The sequence below is a fragment of the Marmota flaviventris genome, chromosome 11, assembly GCF_047511675.1.
Source record: "Marmota flaviventris isolate mMarFla1 chromosome 11, mMarFla1.hap1, whole genome shotgun sequence".
Classification (NCBI taxonomy): domain Eukaryota; kingdom Metazoa; phylum Chordata; class Mammalia; order Rodentia; family Sciuridae; genus Marmota; species Marmota flaviventris.
This window is the reverse complement of record NC_092508.1, coordinates 34,253,276-34,270,135: the sequence shown is the minus strand read 5'-3', so window position 1 is coordinate 34,270,135 and position 16,860 is coordinate 34,253,276. Positions and strand designations below refer to the sequence as shown.

At 39.0% G+C, this 16,860-nt stretch overlaps 1 protein-coding gene across 1 annotated transcript in view; it reads left to right on the top strand.

Moving 5' to 3' along the window:
- LOC114097888 (aldehyde oxidase 2) overlaps positions 1-16,860 on the top strand; it is a 79,368-nt gene that overhangs the window by 51,473 nt on the left and 11,035 nt on the right. Inside the window, exons 27-34 of the mRNA XM_071619368.1 lie at positions 1,029-1,124; positions 2,970-3,098; positions 5,691-5,765; positions 6,752-6,804; positions 8,566-8,680; positions 11,514-11,579; positions 11,692-11,880; positions 14,075-14,242. Coding sequence (XP_071475469.1) covers positions 1,029-1,124; positions 2,970-3,098; positions 5,691-5,765; positions 6,752-6,804; positions 8,566-8,680; positions 11,514-11,579; positions 11,692-11,880; positions 14,075-14,242 — 891 coding nt within the window. The remainder of the gene's footprint in view (positions 1-1,028; positions 1,125-2,969; positions 3,099-5,690; positions 5,766-6,751; positions 6,805-8,565; positions 8,681-11,513; positions 11,580-11,691; positions 11,881-14,074; positions 14,243-16,860) is intronic.

The following is a 16,860-nucleotide window of genomic DNA, read 5'->3' as shown; positions in this document are numbered from 1 at the left end:
AGATCAGGAGGAGGAGCAAGTCAGGAATAGAGAACAGCATAAGTAAGAGTCTAGGTCAGAGAGGAACAGCAGTGGGGCAAGGGAAGGGATGAAGCTGGAAAAAAGCAACAAAAACAGAACCAAAGGGCTTTATGTTGTAATAGGAGCAGGGTGTTCCCTCACAGGCAATAGGGAGATTTTGCCTACCTTGTCCACTGGCAAACCCTTCTCTCCTTCCTGACTCCATTCAGTTGTCACTTCAGAGATTCCAACCCTGAGCAGCATGGGAGAAGTTGGACCTGTCTGCTGAGGTCTCCCAGGGCCCCTATATCTCAGTGTGTCACTGATCATGGTATACTATGATGCCTGGATTCTACCCTGTCTCCCCACTTTGTTGTGAACTACTTGAAGAAGAACCACGTCATATTCCTTTTCATATGTGTAGAGCTGATAAAGTATTAAATTCATTTGCTTTATGGTCTGTGTTATCTCTGTTCTCAGATTAGCAGGAGCAAGCTCTTTATAAACAGGGACTTTAAGCAGGAGCCAACTTTCAAACATTTGGAACCAATACTCACAACTCCTGAGGTTTCCAAAAGGGTTCTGACTGCCCGGGTTCCTAAACTGTTTTACAAGTGACTTTTTGCACAAACCAGAAGTAAACTTGAGAATTGTACCAGAAAACCCTGCCTCTCTGACCCTCAATGCTCTGTGAGATGTATTTCCCCACCTGATTTTTTTTTCTTTTTTCTTTTTCTTTCTTTTTTTTTTTTTTTTTTTTGAGGGGGATACTGGGAATTGAACTCAGGCCACTGAACCACATCCCCAGCCCTATTTTGTATTTTATTTAGAGACAGGGTCTCACTGAGTTGCTTAGTGCCTCGCTTTTGCTGAGGCTGGCTTTGAAATCTCAATCCTCCTGCCTCAACCTCCTGAGCCACTGAGATTACAGGCATGTGCCACAGCACCCAGCTCCCCACCTCATGTCTTACATTAAACTTCCTGAGTGCCACCTTGCACTGAGCTGTGCCTTCTGGATTGTTTTATAGGCAGCTGCACTTGTTCATATCTACACAGATGGGTCTGTATTGGTCACACATGGAGGCAACGAACTGGGACAAGGGATTCATACCAAAATGCTGCAGGTAAAATAAGTGTAATTAAATCAATAATTTCTATCACATTGTTGACATGACTGAAATTTGGGTAAATGATGATTCAAACTCTAAGACCCTGACTATTCAGTTGAAAGGCTTCTTACATACAAAATACAGTTATTGAGGTGGCAGAAATCCCATATGTGTGTAATACTGCTCCAGGGCATAGGGATGGAGGCGGTTGTTAGTGAAGATGCCACTCATGAGCCCATAGAGCGTATGGAGGGTGTTCCATGCTGGTTTACCAAGAGGAGGAGTTTTTCAGGTATTCTATTTTAAGACCAGTAGGTATAATTTTTTATTTCACACAACAATGTTAGGTTGCTGGCATTTTATTTGAAGAGCAAGTATTTCGTCAACTATCATCCTATATTTTTAAAGGATATGTTAATATATACACATACATGGAAACTAGGAAGAATATCTTAGAAGAATAAAAGAATAATCCCCTATATTGAATACATTTAACCTTGTGACAAATGTATTAGATTGTTACAGTGCACATTTAGAACTTTTCATTATCAGAATATTTTCATTTTCAAAATATTAGAACCACATTTTACATGGTTCTAAAGTACTCCTCAGTTCAGTTTCCTTTTAACCCCATCGTCCTCCTTGCTCCCACAACTGCCACTGATATAGCTGCAAGATCTGGGCCTAACCAATTCCGAACTCCACCTGCTGCAGGAAGAGAGGGAGTGACTCATGCAAGCCAATCAGTGTCCCAGACAGGTAGATGCTAGAGATTATGCTGTAGGCCCGGAGTGGCTGGCAATTCTGTGCCATGTAAAAAGCCTATCTACTGTTGTAAGGAAAATGTAGAAAAAAATAATAATAATACTGCAAGAGGCCAAGAGAACTTAAAAGAACATAAAGTTCCTACCTGCAGACATAACCTGACACTAGCTCCATCTGTCCTTCTCAGTTGAATGAACCAGTACATTCTTTTTGGATTTTCACAGCTAAGAAACAATGATATTTTCTTTTCTTTTTTTTTTCTTAATGTTACATCTTTGTGGGGAAACTCAATAGTTAGTGGCCTTAATTAAAAGATTGGAATTTGGGGACAAGAACAGATACATACCTACAGACATCTTGAGAAGGTGTTTTTGCAAAAATAAACAAACACACAAAAAAAGATGACAGCAGCCAAAATAGTGCTTTTTTTTCTTCCTACCTCTCTCCTTTCCATTTCTTTGCTCCTCTTTTTTTTTTTCATTTCTTTCTGATTAAATATCTTAACTTCTACATGTATTTCCTAGAGAAGCTAGAAGAAAACAAACAGAAAAAAAGACTACAAAGAGCAATACTAGAGAAGTATAAACAAGAGGGAACAAATAGAAGAAAAAAAGGAGTAAACTAAAGTTAAGATGAGATGAGGCAAGAAAGAAGACCTCACGGTCTTTCCAAGTTCATCTAAGACTGACACCAACAGACTTCAGAGCAAATTTTGAGTCAATGAATCTAATTAATCTCTATCTATTCATCATCTGTCTCAATTTCTTCCTATCACTCCAACAAATAAGTTCCTGAAAATCTCAACTTTAATGTTCTAAAGGCAGAAATTTGAAAAGAAAAAGCACTTTAACATATTATCAAGACAAAAAAAAAAAAAACCTTAAAAAACAGAGTAAGGTACTACTGAAAAGTTATTTTAATGCATGCATTAAATTAAATTAATGCATGCATGCATATTTAAAAGTTATTTAAAAACATATTAGCTTAGGTTTTTAAAGTCTATCATGAATGTAATTTTTCATTATTAAGGAAAAGTAATTAATTAAGTCTTCATAGAAATCCCTGTGGACTTGAAAATATTTCCCTTTCCCATAGGTGGCCAGCCGTGAATTAAAAGTCCCCATGTCTTATCTGCACATCTGTGAAACAAGCACAGCAACGGTGCCTAATACAATTGCAACAGCAGCGTCCATCGGTGCAGATGTCAATGGCAGAGCTGTGCAGGTGATCTCTCCTGTCTTTCCCAGTGTGCTTTCCCCAAATCTCCTGTTTTCTTAGCTGGATAAAGGTATAGCAGTTAGCTTCAGAGAAATCATCCGGGTCGCTAACATGATCATAGGATAACCAAAATGTCAAGAGAGTGTATCAGGATGTCAAGTGCTGTCTGATTCACAAGTCCTCAAATGCTCAAATAAACTCTTCAATATAAAAATTTTTAAAAAGAGAGAGTATATTACTTGGAGTGAGCTAACATGAGGTGAAAAATTGATGCAGAATATAATGGCTCAAACACAACAGAAATCCTTTTCTTGCATACATATCAGTCCAGAGGGAGCATTTGGTCATTCACGTGCCCACATGTGATAGTGGCTCCTTCATCTGCAACAAGGGGCTTTCAAGGTAGCCTTGAGCCCCATCACTCCAATATGCAAGGAAGGGCCCATGAGGAAGACTCCAGGCCAGACCTGGAAGAGATGCAAGTCACTTCCACTCATAATCTATAAGCAGAACTAGTCTTGGACCATATCTAACTGCAAGGGGGGTTGGGAAATGTAGAGTAGTGGCAAACCATATGCATAGGTACCTTGGAAGGAGGGAGAAAGAATTTTGGTGAACAGGGAATCTCTGTTGCTGGAAGACACAAAAGAAATTTCAGTACCAAGAAAAACGGAGCTGTGCTAGTTTCCCCTGGCACAAGCAAGTTCTTATAGGCAGGCAGGCAGGTCAGCCAAACCCCAGCCAAGCACATATGGTACAGGTATAGTGTTATAATCAGTGTGGTTCTACCAGAGTACTCAGCTTTCCTTTGTACTTATTTTCTAATTGATGTCTTTAACAAGCACTAAATTTGCACTATTTCAGAATGAAATCATGACTTCCTAGTCTCTAATTCAAATATCTGATTGCATATACTTTTTAAATTTTTATTTATTTATTTATTTATTTATTTATTTATTTATTGGTACCAGGGATTGAACTCTGGGGCCCTTGACCACTGAGCCACATCCCTAGCCTTATTTTGTATTTATTACTGTCTCACTGAGTTGCTTAGCATCTCACTTTTGCTGAGGCTGTCTTTAAACTCTCCATCCTCCAGCCTCAGCCTCTTGAGCGCCACCGAGCTCAGCTGATTGCATATACTTTTGAAGTAAAAGATACTGTATTCATAAAGTTTCTGTTACAAACTATTCACTTTTCCATTAGAACATTATTAGAGACATATCTCCTGCCCCCCGCCCCCACCCCGCCACTTTGGACACTGAATAGATGCCGCCCAGAAGCACTGATTTCCAATCAGTCTTAAGTATATGGTGACATATAAAAGGGTAAAAAAGCAAGAACTCTACTTTGCTCAGAACAAATTTGTGAAAACCCTCAAATTCATCAGATCCAGTTTGGGGTAGAATCCAATCTAGGAGGGAAACAGGTCGGTGTGTATGGGAGTTGTCAACTCAAACTAAATGTTAATCTATCTTCCTGCATATTGAGTTTCAGGTTTCTATTTTAAGGATTAGAAATTTTGTGGATCTAGGTTATTATAGGTCAAGTTTCTTATGTTCTCATTTCAAATCCAAAGCCAAGGCCTTCATTGTAGCAATTTGATGGTAAGTGAATGAACAGATGGAAGAATGAACAGAGAATTCAGTGTTTCAGACCTGGAGGGTCATTAGCATGTCATTGCTTCAGACTGAAGAGCACAAATTTGAAGGAAAATGAAATATGTATTCCATTTATTTTAATTGCTGGAAAATGCAAAAGAAAGTATAGAATAAAAATGTAAAAAAGCAGAAGAAGGAATTAAAAATCTGATTCATCTAAGAAAGAAGATCTGGAAATATAAATTCAGTAGAACCCATATTTTCACAGGAAGTGTATCATGAAGAGGGGAAAAAAACCTCCAGTAACAGATACTTAAGAGCAGGGGCTGTGTTATCTCTGTTCTCAGATTAGCAGGAGCAAGCTCTTTATAAACATTTTCTGACCAAATGAATGATCAATGAATAGTCTTTCACACAAACCCTAACCAGTAGGCTCTTTCCTAATGTGGATTTTCTTCTTTATTTATTTTCTTGTTTAATTTTTTAATTTGTTCTAATTAGTTATATATGAGAGTAGAATGCATTTTTACACATTGTACACAAATGGAACATGGCTGAACATGGTCCAGAGTCACACTGTTTGTGTAATCATACACATATATAGGGTAATAATGTCCATCTCATTCTACCATCCATCCCATACCCACACCCTTTCCCTTCCCTCACTCCCCTCTGCTCAATCCAAAGTTCATTTATTCTTCCCTACCTGGCCCCAGCCATTATGGATCAGCATCTGCTTATCAGAGAAAACATTCAGCCTTTGGTTTTTGAAGATTGGCTTATTTTGCTTAGCATGATATTCTCCAGCTCCATCCATTTATGGCAAATGCCGTAATTTCATTCTTCTTTAAGGTTGAATAATATTCATTGTGTATATATACCACATTTTCTTTATCCATTCATCTGTTGAAGGGCATGTAGGTTGGTTCCATAGTTTAGCTATAGTGAATTGAGCTGCTATAAACATTGATGTGGCTGTCTTCTTTATTTCTTTAAGAATGCTTGTCAGATCCTTCTGAAACGCCTTGAGCCAATCATTAAGAAAAATCCAGAAGGCACATGGGAAAACTGGGTAAGTGTTCCTCTGCATTTGTTATTACAAATGAGGAAATAATCGGAAGCAGTGCTTAGAGAGTGTCACAGCAGCGCACAGTCAGTCTACATAGGACAGTTTCTCTAAGTCTCTGTCACAGTGCTACAGCATGCTTCTTCCCCTGAGAAAGTTATTCTCCAATTGAGTGGATTTCTGTGAAAGGGCAGAAAGATTGAGAAAGGCATGCCAGGATGCCTGCCATGTTGTACCGAGAGTGTGCACAGGAAATAGCAGTCACCGGGAAAAGAAAGGGAAGTGAATGAAGAATACTCAGAGGACTTTACCCATTCTACCTAAGTAGAAAAGGAGAAGAAAATCTGAGCCTTCTTAAGTCAAAGATATTGATAGTTTGAGTAGGGAGGAAGAAAACTAAAAGGCCTCGTTACTATTGAATATGTCTCAAGATAAATGACTCACTTAATCCAACCTCACAATATCTGACATCTGTTTTCATTAGAACAATTATCTCATACTTATGTACATATACTTACTAGAATTTTAACACTTAGAAATGAAGCCCAAATAACTTGTGAATTTAGCCCATATAATATGAATATGAAGCAGGTTTCAAGTTTACCTTTGTTTAGTACAAACTTCTAAACTCAATCAGAATAAATATACCACCAATGAAACGCCACATCATGTACAACCACAAGAATGGGATCCTAATTAGAATAAGTTATATTCCATCTATGTATAATATATCAAAATGCATTCCACTGTCATGTATATCTAAAAAGAACAAACAAAATTAAAAAATAAATAAATAAATTTAAGAAAAGAAACTCAATCAGAGAGAAATTGTCATGATGCCAGCCGAGGGTAAATTACTATGAAAAGTATACTATTAAGGGCAAAGCACCAGCAACAATCTGATGTCAATTTTGATAATATAGAATTTTTTTCATCTTTGCTTATCAAATGGTATATCTACTTCATTTTGACTACATATGCCCATTCTGCAGATAGAAGCAGCCTTTGAGCAAAGAATCAGTCTCTCAGCCACTGGATACTTCAGGTAAAAATTAAAGTATCTTTTTTTTAAGTTTTTTAAATTGTTAATAGATCTTTGTTTTACTTATTTATTTATATGTGGTGCTGAGAATCGAACCCAGTGCCTCACACATGCTAGGTTGGTGTGCTACCGCTGAGCCCCAGCCCAAGCCTTAAAATTAAAGTATCTTAACTCAGCTAAGAAAATTTGAGGTAACCCAGTTGCTCTAGGCCTAAATTCTCTCATCTGTAATTAAGATTTTATTGTATGGTTGCTGAAGGTCTTCTAAACTCAAAATTCTGTGATTTCACATAGGCCTTGATTTATCTTTAAAGAAATATTTAATAATAAAAATATGTTAGGCCTAACAAACTCAATTTGACTTATCTAATCATTATTTACTATATCCTTTATTGTGAGTAATAGGAATATTTTATCATTAGAAATAACTTGCAACTGAGTTGCACAAACCTCCCTTTCTTTATGATGGAAACTTTCTCTTTTGGAGTTCCTAACAGGGCAGAAGATGATGGGCAAGGTGATAATCATAATCATCATTTATGCAGTGTCTGTCAGTGGAGAGAGTCTTGGTAAATGCAAGCCAATTGAATAGAACAAAGAGAACTGGTAGTCACTTTCAAGAAGTGAAGAGCTGAAGGTGGGGGTGGGGTGTAACTCAGTGGGAGAGCACTTCTGGGTTCCATTCCAGCACCACAAAAAAAAAAAAAAAAAAAAAAAAAAAGAAGTAGAAGCCTTTGCTTTTATAATCTGATGAAATAAACCATCAAATTACGCATGCACACACAAATGAAATAGCAAAGCAATGTCATGGGGGGGAAATAGGCAACAGCCTGGCGCAGTGCACATATGCAATGAGTTCCAAATTCCTGAGTTCATCTACCCAGGAAGACAACAATCCAGCCCTCAGTCTGAATACACATTCCAGCATAAATTAAAACTCTGAATTACTGGGGCTGGGGCTGGGGCTGGGGCTGAGCAGTAGCACACTCGCTTGGCATGTGTGAGGTACTGGGTTCGTTTCTCAGCACCACATTTAAATAAATAAATAAAGGTCTATCAACAAATTTAAAAAATTAAAAAAAAAAAAAACCTCTGAATTACTGGCCCCACTTTTTCTTTTCTTTCTTTCTTTTTTTTTTTTTTTTTTTTTAAACCAGGCTGAGTTATCATCTGTCCCCTATGACTTTGGGTAGCACAGTCTGTAGGTCCCACTGGAAACACTTGATTAAAATCCATTGAGATTCCCAATGTACTGGCAGGGCTTGAGCTCAAACTTCAGATTTCAACATGGAGATCCATTGTGAGGTCCAGGCCAAAAGAGTCCATTGGCTTCTCCCTTGGTGACATCTACCTGTGTAGCACAGGGAGTAAAATGAGGCAAAGGATAACCAGGTAGGTTGTAAACACAGAGTAGCAATTTCAGTGGGCTTGATGGTACACTCCTGTAATCCCAGCAGCTCAGGAGGCTGAAGCAAGAGAATTGCTAGTTTGAGGCCAGCCTCATATATTTATCAAGGCCTTAAGCAACTTAGTGATACCCTGTCTCACAATAAAAAATAAAAAGGGCTGGAGATGTGATTCTAGCTAAATGTACCTGGGTTCAATTCCTGGTTTTAAAACAAACAGACAAACAAACAAAAAAGCCAGTTTAAATGAACATCCATCAAATAAAATACTATTATAAAACTTTGATAATTTTTAAAATGAATCATTATTGTTTTCACCTTCCACTCCCAAGCTAAAGGGTTTTATTTCTTCCCTCAGAGGCTACAAGGCCTTCATGGACTGGGAGAAGGGGGAGGGAGACCCATTTCCATACTATGTTTATGGAGTTGCCTGTTCTGAAGTTGAAATTGATTGCCTGACTGGTGCTCACAAGGTAAGTCAAGTCTAATATTCTTCTTGACAAGTAAAATCAACAACAAAATTGCATTTTACAGTAAGTAGCTCAATATTATTATATAACACTCAGATAAGAAAAATAAGATTTTTTTTTTTTTCAGTTCATCTGGGCATAGTGGATATGCACCTGTAATCTTAGCTACTGGGGAAGCTGAGGTAGGAGGATTGCAAGTTCAAGGCCAGACTGGACAACTTACCAAGACCCTGTATCAAAAAGAAAGAAAAGAATAGAAAAATAAGTGTCAAGATTCTTTCAATTCCATTGGAATGTCCAGAGATCCAGCCTTGTCTTGTAATTTCCTCTCAAAAAGACCATTTAATGGTCAAGAAGGAATTTTTCATGACAGTCCAAATTTGACTAATGTATTAAATATATTTATTCACTTTCAGCAAAAAATCATTTTCCAAAGTTTTATCCAAAAGCTTCTATTTCTTGAGGAGGTACAAGTTCTCTCATCTGAAGAGATAAGGCATTTAGCAAATAGTCTTGAGCAAATGTCTTGAAAGCACAAAGCAAGGGGCTAATGTTTCTTAAAGTCCATTTTCCCAAGGGTACCACCTACCTTTAAAGAAAAACTTGGGAGAAGGAAGGTGTGAAAATATTTTTCATGTTTGTCATTTAATTGAGCATTAGAGAAACTTATTAGAGACAGAGTTGCATTTAACCCAAAGTTAACAACTTACACCCTCAGAATACCACAGGTACCATTCTAGGAACAGAGATTATAGAAGCTTTAAATAGAAGATAGTACAATGAAAATGTGTTAAATTGTTAGAAAGTTTATGGGATGCACCAATGACACTTACACTTTTAAATTCCATGTACAAAAAAATAAAAAGCACTGGGGATGTAGCTCAGGAATAAAGTGGCCTGGATTCAATCCCCAGTACAAAAAAAATTAAATTAATTTTATACACAAATTATTCCAACAAAACCTTTTGGCAACCTTGCCCAAAAATAGAAATGACTAATTTATGTAGAATAGAAAGGGCTTTGCAAATACTAACATGAAAATATATCAAAATGTCTTTTACTGTCCCATTTTGGTTAATTTCTCCACCAATTTAAATATTATATGAATTTTTTAAATACAGTAAATCAAATAAATTTATGAAATAAAAAATTTAAAAATACAGTGAATGAAGGGCCATCTGGAAAGCAGTCGCCTTCACATTCCATTCAAGGATATCCTCAGGGTATGTTAATATCGTGTCTCCATTTTTATTCTAGATCATTTTTAAGAAGCAAACTCATGTGATCACAGATTGCTCATCTGATTGTGCTTCCTACCGTCTTTCACATCATGGCACACTTAGATAATTATATTAGCACAGCACATTGCAGCATGTGACTAACCTGGGGAGCCCTGCTCTAGGGTCCTTCAAAGCCCAGATGTCAGTATTTCTGCATACCTGTACCCAATTTGATGGAGAGCTGTTTTTTAGGTACACACCAGTTTTCAGACACCATACTCTGATAGTTATGTTGCCAGATTTAGCAAACAAAAAAAAGACCACCCAGTTAATTTGAATTTCAACTAAATAACAAATAATTTTCTGTATCCCATGCAACATTCAGGCCATTTTATCTGTCAATTCTTTCTGAGGCTCTCAGAATAAATCTCTAAAGAAACAAACCACATGAAGATCTTCCAGAATTTATGGTGCCAAAAAAGTTAAAATGTGTTCTTCCTTCTTCTTTCCAGCTTACATTTATAATTAAAGGTTCAATAATTTCAGTATCACTTTGATCCCTTAAAATAATTGATTCCTTGAAGATGCAAAACTTCCTTTAATTAAAGAGAATTCAGAAAAAGCAAATGAAGGTGTACTGCTGCCAGTTATAAGGCATGCCTATTGCTGCTGTGTTTGTGGTTAGTGTACTAACGCAGGCCACTGATTCAGTGTTGGTGCACAGTCATCTCTTTCCCTGTCCAACTCCCATAATGCAAAGCATATCGGGTTTCAAGACAGAAGTAAATTGAAGGCCCACACTGAGGTATAGCCTATTCCCTTCCCTCTCCTTGCTGAGGATAGATAAAGGCTGGTCCCAATGCCTGAGAGGCCAAGGTTAGAGTCAAAAGGAATGCCAAACCCAGAAGGCTAGATAGGAAGTAGGAGAACAGGTATTAAACTCAAACAGAGAATGACATTACCTGAATAAGGACTGGAAACAGGGGCAGAAGGAAACCCCAGAGGTATTCCTGAGACACTTGGGAGCCCCTTGTGACTCTCTAACAACCTGCATGCACATACCCTGTGCCAAAACAGAAGGGCCAGATTAATGTGCTGTTTCTCAGAGTAGAAAGCAGAGTAGCAAAGTCTAGGTTGGCCTCAACATTTTCCTTTGATACCTTCCTAGATCTTGCAAGCCCCCTAACTCATACATGACATCATGGCTACATGATTTCCTCAGTCAAATGGCAATAATGCCACCTTCATCAGATAATCATGAGGACTAGATGAGCTCATGAATTACATTACAACGATAAATCCAGGTTGAAATTAGATGCACAACCAAGCTCAATTATTCACTAAGTGACTCACTTAAACACACCAACATGCTGTAGACTTTGTAGTCCCTTAAGAGGAGTCAAAACCATGAAAAGATCTTCCAGGGTCACTGCCAGTCCTGGTACTCAGTTTGAAGAGCTTAGCAGATGTCTTGCCAGCTCCAATGTTGACAGAGTTCAGTGCAGTGTTAATTCACCAGCTGGAGTTTGGGAATAACTGGAGACTGTCTGAATAAACTTGAAAATTGTATTTTTTAATACAAGTTTTTATGGGGAGATCATTTTTATTTTGGGCAGAAAACCAGGACGGACATTGTCATGGATGCCTGTTGCAGCCTAAATCCGGCCATTGATATTGGGCAGGTAGGTGCTGGCCCACTTAAAGAGATATCCCTTCCTGAGCACAGTTGTGGTGCAGAGAAAGGCCTTCATAAAAGGCTGCAATGCCACAAAGCTTGAAATTATCCCCCTGCAGATTGAAGGTGCATTTATTCAGGGAATGGGCCTTTATACAACTGAAGAGCTGCAGTATTCTCCAGAAGGTGTCCTGTACTCACGGAGCTCAGATGAGTACAAAATTCCAACCATCACGGATGTCCCAGAGGAGTTCAATGTCTCCCTCTTGCCATCATCACAAACCCCACTGACCATCTATTCCTCCAAGGTAAGCATTCAAAACTACCACGGATCCAGTAATATAGCCAAAGTAAGTCAGTGGACAAAATAACACATAAATGTTAATTGTTACATAGACCAAACCACATGGAGTTGAATCAACCAGGAAAAACTGAGATTCAGGGAAGATGAATGATCCACCCAGTGGCGATCATGGCCAAGGAGTTTATTAATATCCTCTCTTATTGAAAACTTCAGGATTCATCAAAAAGCTTTGCCTTCTTCAGAGAATAGTGGTTTTGTTAAAAAAAAAAAACCCTTTAAGACTACAAAATTAAGTGGGATTGAAGGCATAGTGCTACTGAAATCTCAGAAAACCATGGTATTCTGGACAGAATTCTAGACAGGGGCCTCAGAAGACCTGGGTTCCTGCCCAACTCCACCACCCCCTATGGTAAGTCACTCACCTCTGTGGGGCTCAGTCCTCAACCACACCCAGAAATGAATTAAGAACAGTGGATATCAATGTGTGTGTCTATGGGAAAGTGATTTTATCACAAAAGAACACTGGCAATGTCTAGAGACATTATGGTTGTCAAGACTGGGGGTGGAGGGATTTTACTGACAGTGGGCAGAAGCCAGGGTTGCAAATAAACAGTTCCAAATCAAAATATTATCTGACTCCAAATGTCAATCGTGTCAGGAGTCAAAGTCATGAGCCAGCCCTTAATGTGGCTAACATAATGAAATTGCAAATTAAAATTAAGGTCAAGATTGTTTGCATTGCAAATTATGTGAAAAACTCCCTCAGAAGAGAAACTTCACTGAGATCTAAGATGTTTTGTAAAGCTTTCTTTAAAGTATTTTGGGAGATGATTTGCTAGGAGTGGTGAATTGACTTAAAAAAAAGAAAGTACAAATATATCTATAGGAATTACATCATTTCCAAACTGGATCCCACTTTGAGCCCAGGAATGTCCTCTGGGTATATGGAGATGAGGCCAGGGCAAATCTGAAAGGGAGAGAATCAAAGGGGCTTCAGAGTCTCATTAGAGTGGAAATCACTGCAGGGGGCAAAAGCAAAAGGCTGCTCAGAGCCCACAGAGCATCTTTCAGACCAAGAGTTTATAAGGCAGCTGGGAAACTCTTGAGTACTCGTGGTTGTGGCCAACCACTCCCAGGAGGACCCAAGAAAATCATGGGTTTGGTCCTCTGCTGAGTGTTCTATGTAATTACAAAGGACCCCCAGGTACCAGCCCCAGCACTGTGTTCTGAATTTACTCATCCCTCACAGCATCCCATAAGGTAGACATCACTGCCTGCGTCTCATTGACAAAGGAAGAGAGGCTTTGAGAGATGATCTCATCTACCTAGAGAAACAGAGGATACAGCCTAGGATTCAGACTCAGTCTCTCTAACTGGGAAATTGCAAATTGATAACCCACTGACTGAACTTTGCCCAAAGATGTGAAATACGAATACCTAGTTGGCTGTGGTGGTACATCCTGCATCTCAGGAGGCTGAAGCAGGAGAATCCAAGTTAGAGGCCAGCCTGGGAAACTTAGCAAGACCCTGTTTCAAAAACTAAAAAGGGTTGAGGACATGGTTCAGTGGGAGAACACCCCTGGGTTCAATCCAGTACCACAAAAACAAAACAAAACAAATACAAATACCAAAAATTGGATGGTCTGGTAATTTCAACTACCTTCCTGGAAGACAACAGTTAGCAGAACCAAGGAACAGTGGCCCCCTTTAGATAAGTACCTCCACTTCACCACCACCCCCACTACTCCTTATTGTCCTTCAGCTGCTCACTTCACTCACTTGCATCACCTGCCTGTTCCTTGCAGACTGAAGTTTATAAACTCTCTTAAGTGCTCCAGAGCACCCTGCCTCCTCAGATCCTGGAATCATAATTAGGTATTTTTTTCTCTGCTTATGAATTTGGCCAGTTCAATCCATTAAATGATCTTTACTAAATAGGTTCCCCACCCCCACCTTTGTTCTTAGAGAACAAAGGCTTAACACAGCCAAGATAAAAGATCTAAGAAGTTTAGGTAATACTGGGATTTTAAAAGTACTCAAGCTTCATTTTATCAATAAGTCAATCAACAAACATTCATGGAAAACCAATTTGTGCAAGGCTCTATGTCATGAGTTGAGGATATAATGGTGAACAAGACCTGGCTCTGCCCTCTAGTAGCTAAAGTCTAAATTTCTAAAATAAATGTGCTTTTTTTCAGGGCCTCGGGGAGTCTGGAATGTTCCTGGGGTCATCTGTGTTCTTTGCCATCATGGATGCAGTGGCTGCAGCGCGCAGAGAAAGAGATGCAGCTGAGGACTTCACGGTGAAGAGCCCAGCCACGCCAGAACAAGTTCGAATGGCTTGTGCCGATCGGTTCACAGAAATGGTATGGAATTATTATCTATTTTCCTAAAACACGATTTTTCTATTTTGTGCTTCTTGGACCTCTGGAGTAGATTTATGACCTTATCTATGTCTAGCTAATCAAACTATAAAATGATAAAAACAAATCACACAAATAAATACTGTATATATGAAGTACTTTTTTAAAAAAGCATCTCCCCATGTGTTATTTAATTTAACCATCTCAGCAGCCCTGAAGTAAGATCATTTGTCATGCTTCCAAAACTAATAACTAGCTGGGGGTGGTGGCTCACACCTGTAATCCCGATGACTCGAAAGGCTGAGGCAGGAGGATATGGAGTTTGTCAGCCTCAGCAAAAACAAGATGCTAAGCAACTCAGGGAGACCCTGTATCTAAATGAAATACAAAATAGAGCTGGAGATGTGGCTCAGTGTTTGAGTATCCCTGAGTTCAGTCCCTGGTACCTACCCCAAAATAAAAAAAATAATAACTAGGCTGGGAGTGGAGCTCAGTGGTAGAGCATTTGCATGGTGGAGGCCCTGGGTTCCATCCCCAGCACTGAAACAAACAAACAACAACAACAACAAAAATAGCTAAAAGGGAAACAACAAACTTGCTAACTCCAGTAAGTATTCCCTCCCTCTCTGCCACCTACCCTGCCCTGCCCGACAACAAAACAAACACAAAACATAACCTCTGTGTCATACAGGCGTATTTGATAATGTCATCCTGCATGTTCCTGCGCCAACAGAATACACACCATCTGACTGCTGTTTAGAAACAAAGTGGTCTCCCTGCCAGCCTCTGCCTTCCTACTTCAACCCATTTCATGACAGTCATGCCTACGTGATAGGACTAGTCAGAGACACATGTGGCAATCCCAACCTGCTGGAAATGACAGATACGCAACATTTGAGACATCCTCAAACATGCCCTTTGACAATTTCCTAAAATCTTCCTAATTTAAATAATAATAGCTGCTAGTACTGACTGAGCACCTACTAAACATTTTGCATATACTACCTCATTCATCATCATAACAACTCTATTAAGTCTATTATTTTCTTCATCTTAATATTGGGAAAACTGAGGCATAATGATTTACCCAAGATCACACAGTTAGCTGGTGGAGGTAAGATTTGAACCCAGGCTATCTGGTACTACTGTAGTGCACTGCATCCCAGAGAGAAAAGAGCTGATTCTCTATTTCCTAAAACTAAATGTTTGTTTTCACATTTATATTCAAAGAAATCCAATATTTAGCAGACCTCTTCAAACAACCAGCCATAGAGTAAAAGAATAATGAAGGAATATTTCTTAAAGGGAAGCATCATAATTATTCATTTCTTTCCCTTACATGATCCACTCCTTTTTCCATCTCCAAATCTAACTCAGCAACATTTCTTGTACTACAGTAATACCAGTCACTCTGTAACTTCCCTCGAAGTCTTCTTCCAAGTCAATGGTTCTGAGTTCATCCAGCCCCATTGAACACAGCAGTCATGACCATCAACTGTCTCTGGCTGGTCCTGCCTTAATGGGTAGGGCCAAGGAACTGGCAAGCTACATACCAGAACCCCTTCTCTATGCTGATTTTAGTCTGTAGAGCCATTATCAGCCCATTCCTGACTTCTTTCATAACATGGTAACTATAGAACATGGTAGCTTATATCCCAAAAGCAAAAGCACTTCTAACTTTTTTTTTTAATGTCCTCATGGGTCATGGTGACTCACACCTGTAATCCCAGCTACTCAGGAGGCTGAGGCAGGAGAATTGCAAGTTCAAAGTCATCCTAGGGAATTTAGTGAGACCCTGTCTCAAAATAAAAAGGACTGGAGATGCAGCTCAGTGGTAGAGCATTTGCCTAGCATGCATAAGGCCCTATGTTCAATCCCCAGAACACACACAAAAAAAAGACTTCAGCGATCCAAGAGTTACTTTGTTCTGTCCTCTAGACCCCCCTCCTCAGCTGTTCAATGGCTCAGAGAACAGAGCAACCAGAAGAGAACAGAACAGCTTCAGTGGGGCCTCCCCAGGAGAGCAGAGAGGAGGAAGTTCTAATTCTGCTTAAAAAGAGGACCAGAAACACCCAAAATATAGAATCTTCTGCTATTTCCTGTTTCCAGAAATGGCAATACTCTCCATCCATACAGAAACATTCGCAAGAGGGGCTGTGGATGTAGATTAGGGGTAGAATGCTTGCCTAGTGTGCATGAAGCTGTAGGTTCAATCCTCATCACCAAAATAGAAAGAAAGGAAAGAAACATAAATAAGAAACCTGGGAGTCCTCCTGGCATCTCTCTACCTCGTACTCTGCAGCCAGTCCTACACCATTTCCTGTTAATGTTAACTCTGTCAAAATCCCTTGAACTAGTCCATTTCCTCCATTCTTTTTTTTTTTTAGATTTATTTATTTGTTCTAATCAGTTGTACATGACAGTAGGGTGCATTTTGGTACATTATACATAAATGTAGTATAACTTCTCATTTTTCTAGTTGTACATGATATAGAACCATACCGGTCATGTAATAACACATGTACATAGGATAATAATGTCCAATTCATTCTACTATCCTTCTTACCCTCCTTACCCCCTCCCCTCCTGTCACTATACTTTACCTAATCCAAAGTACCTCT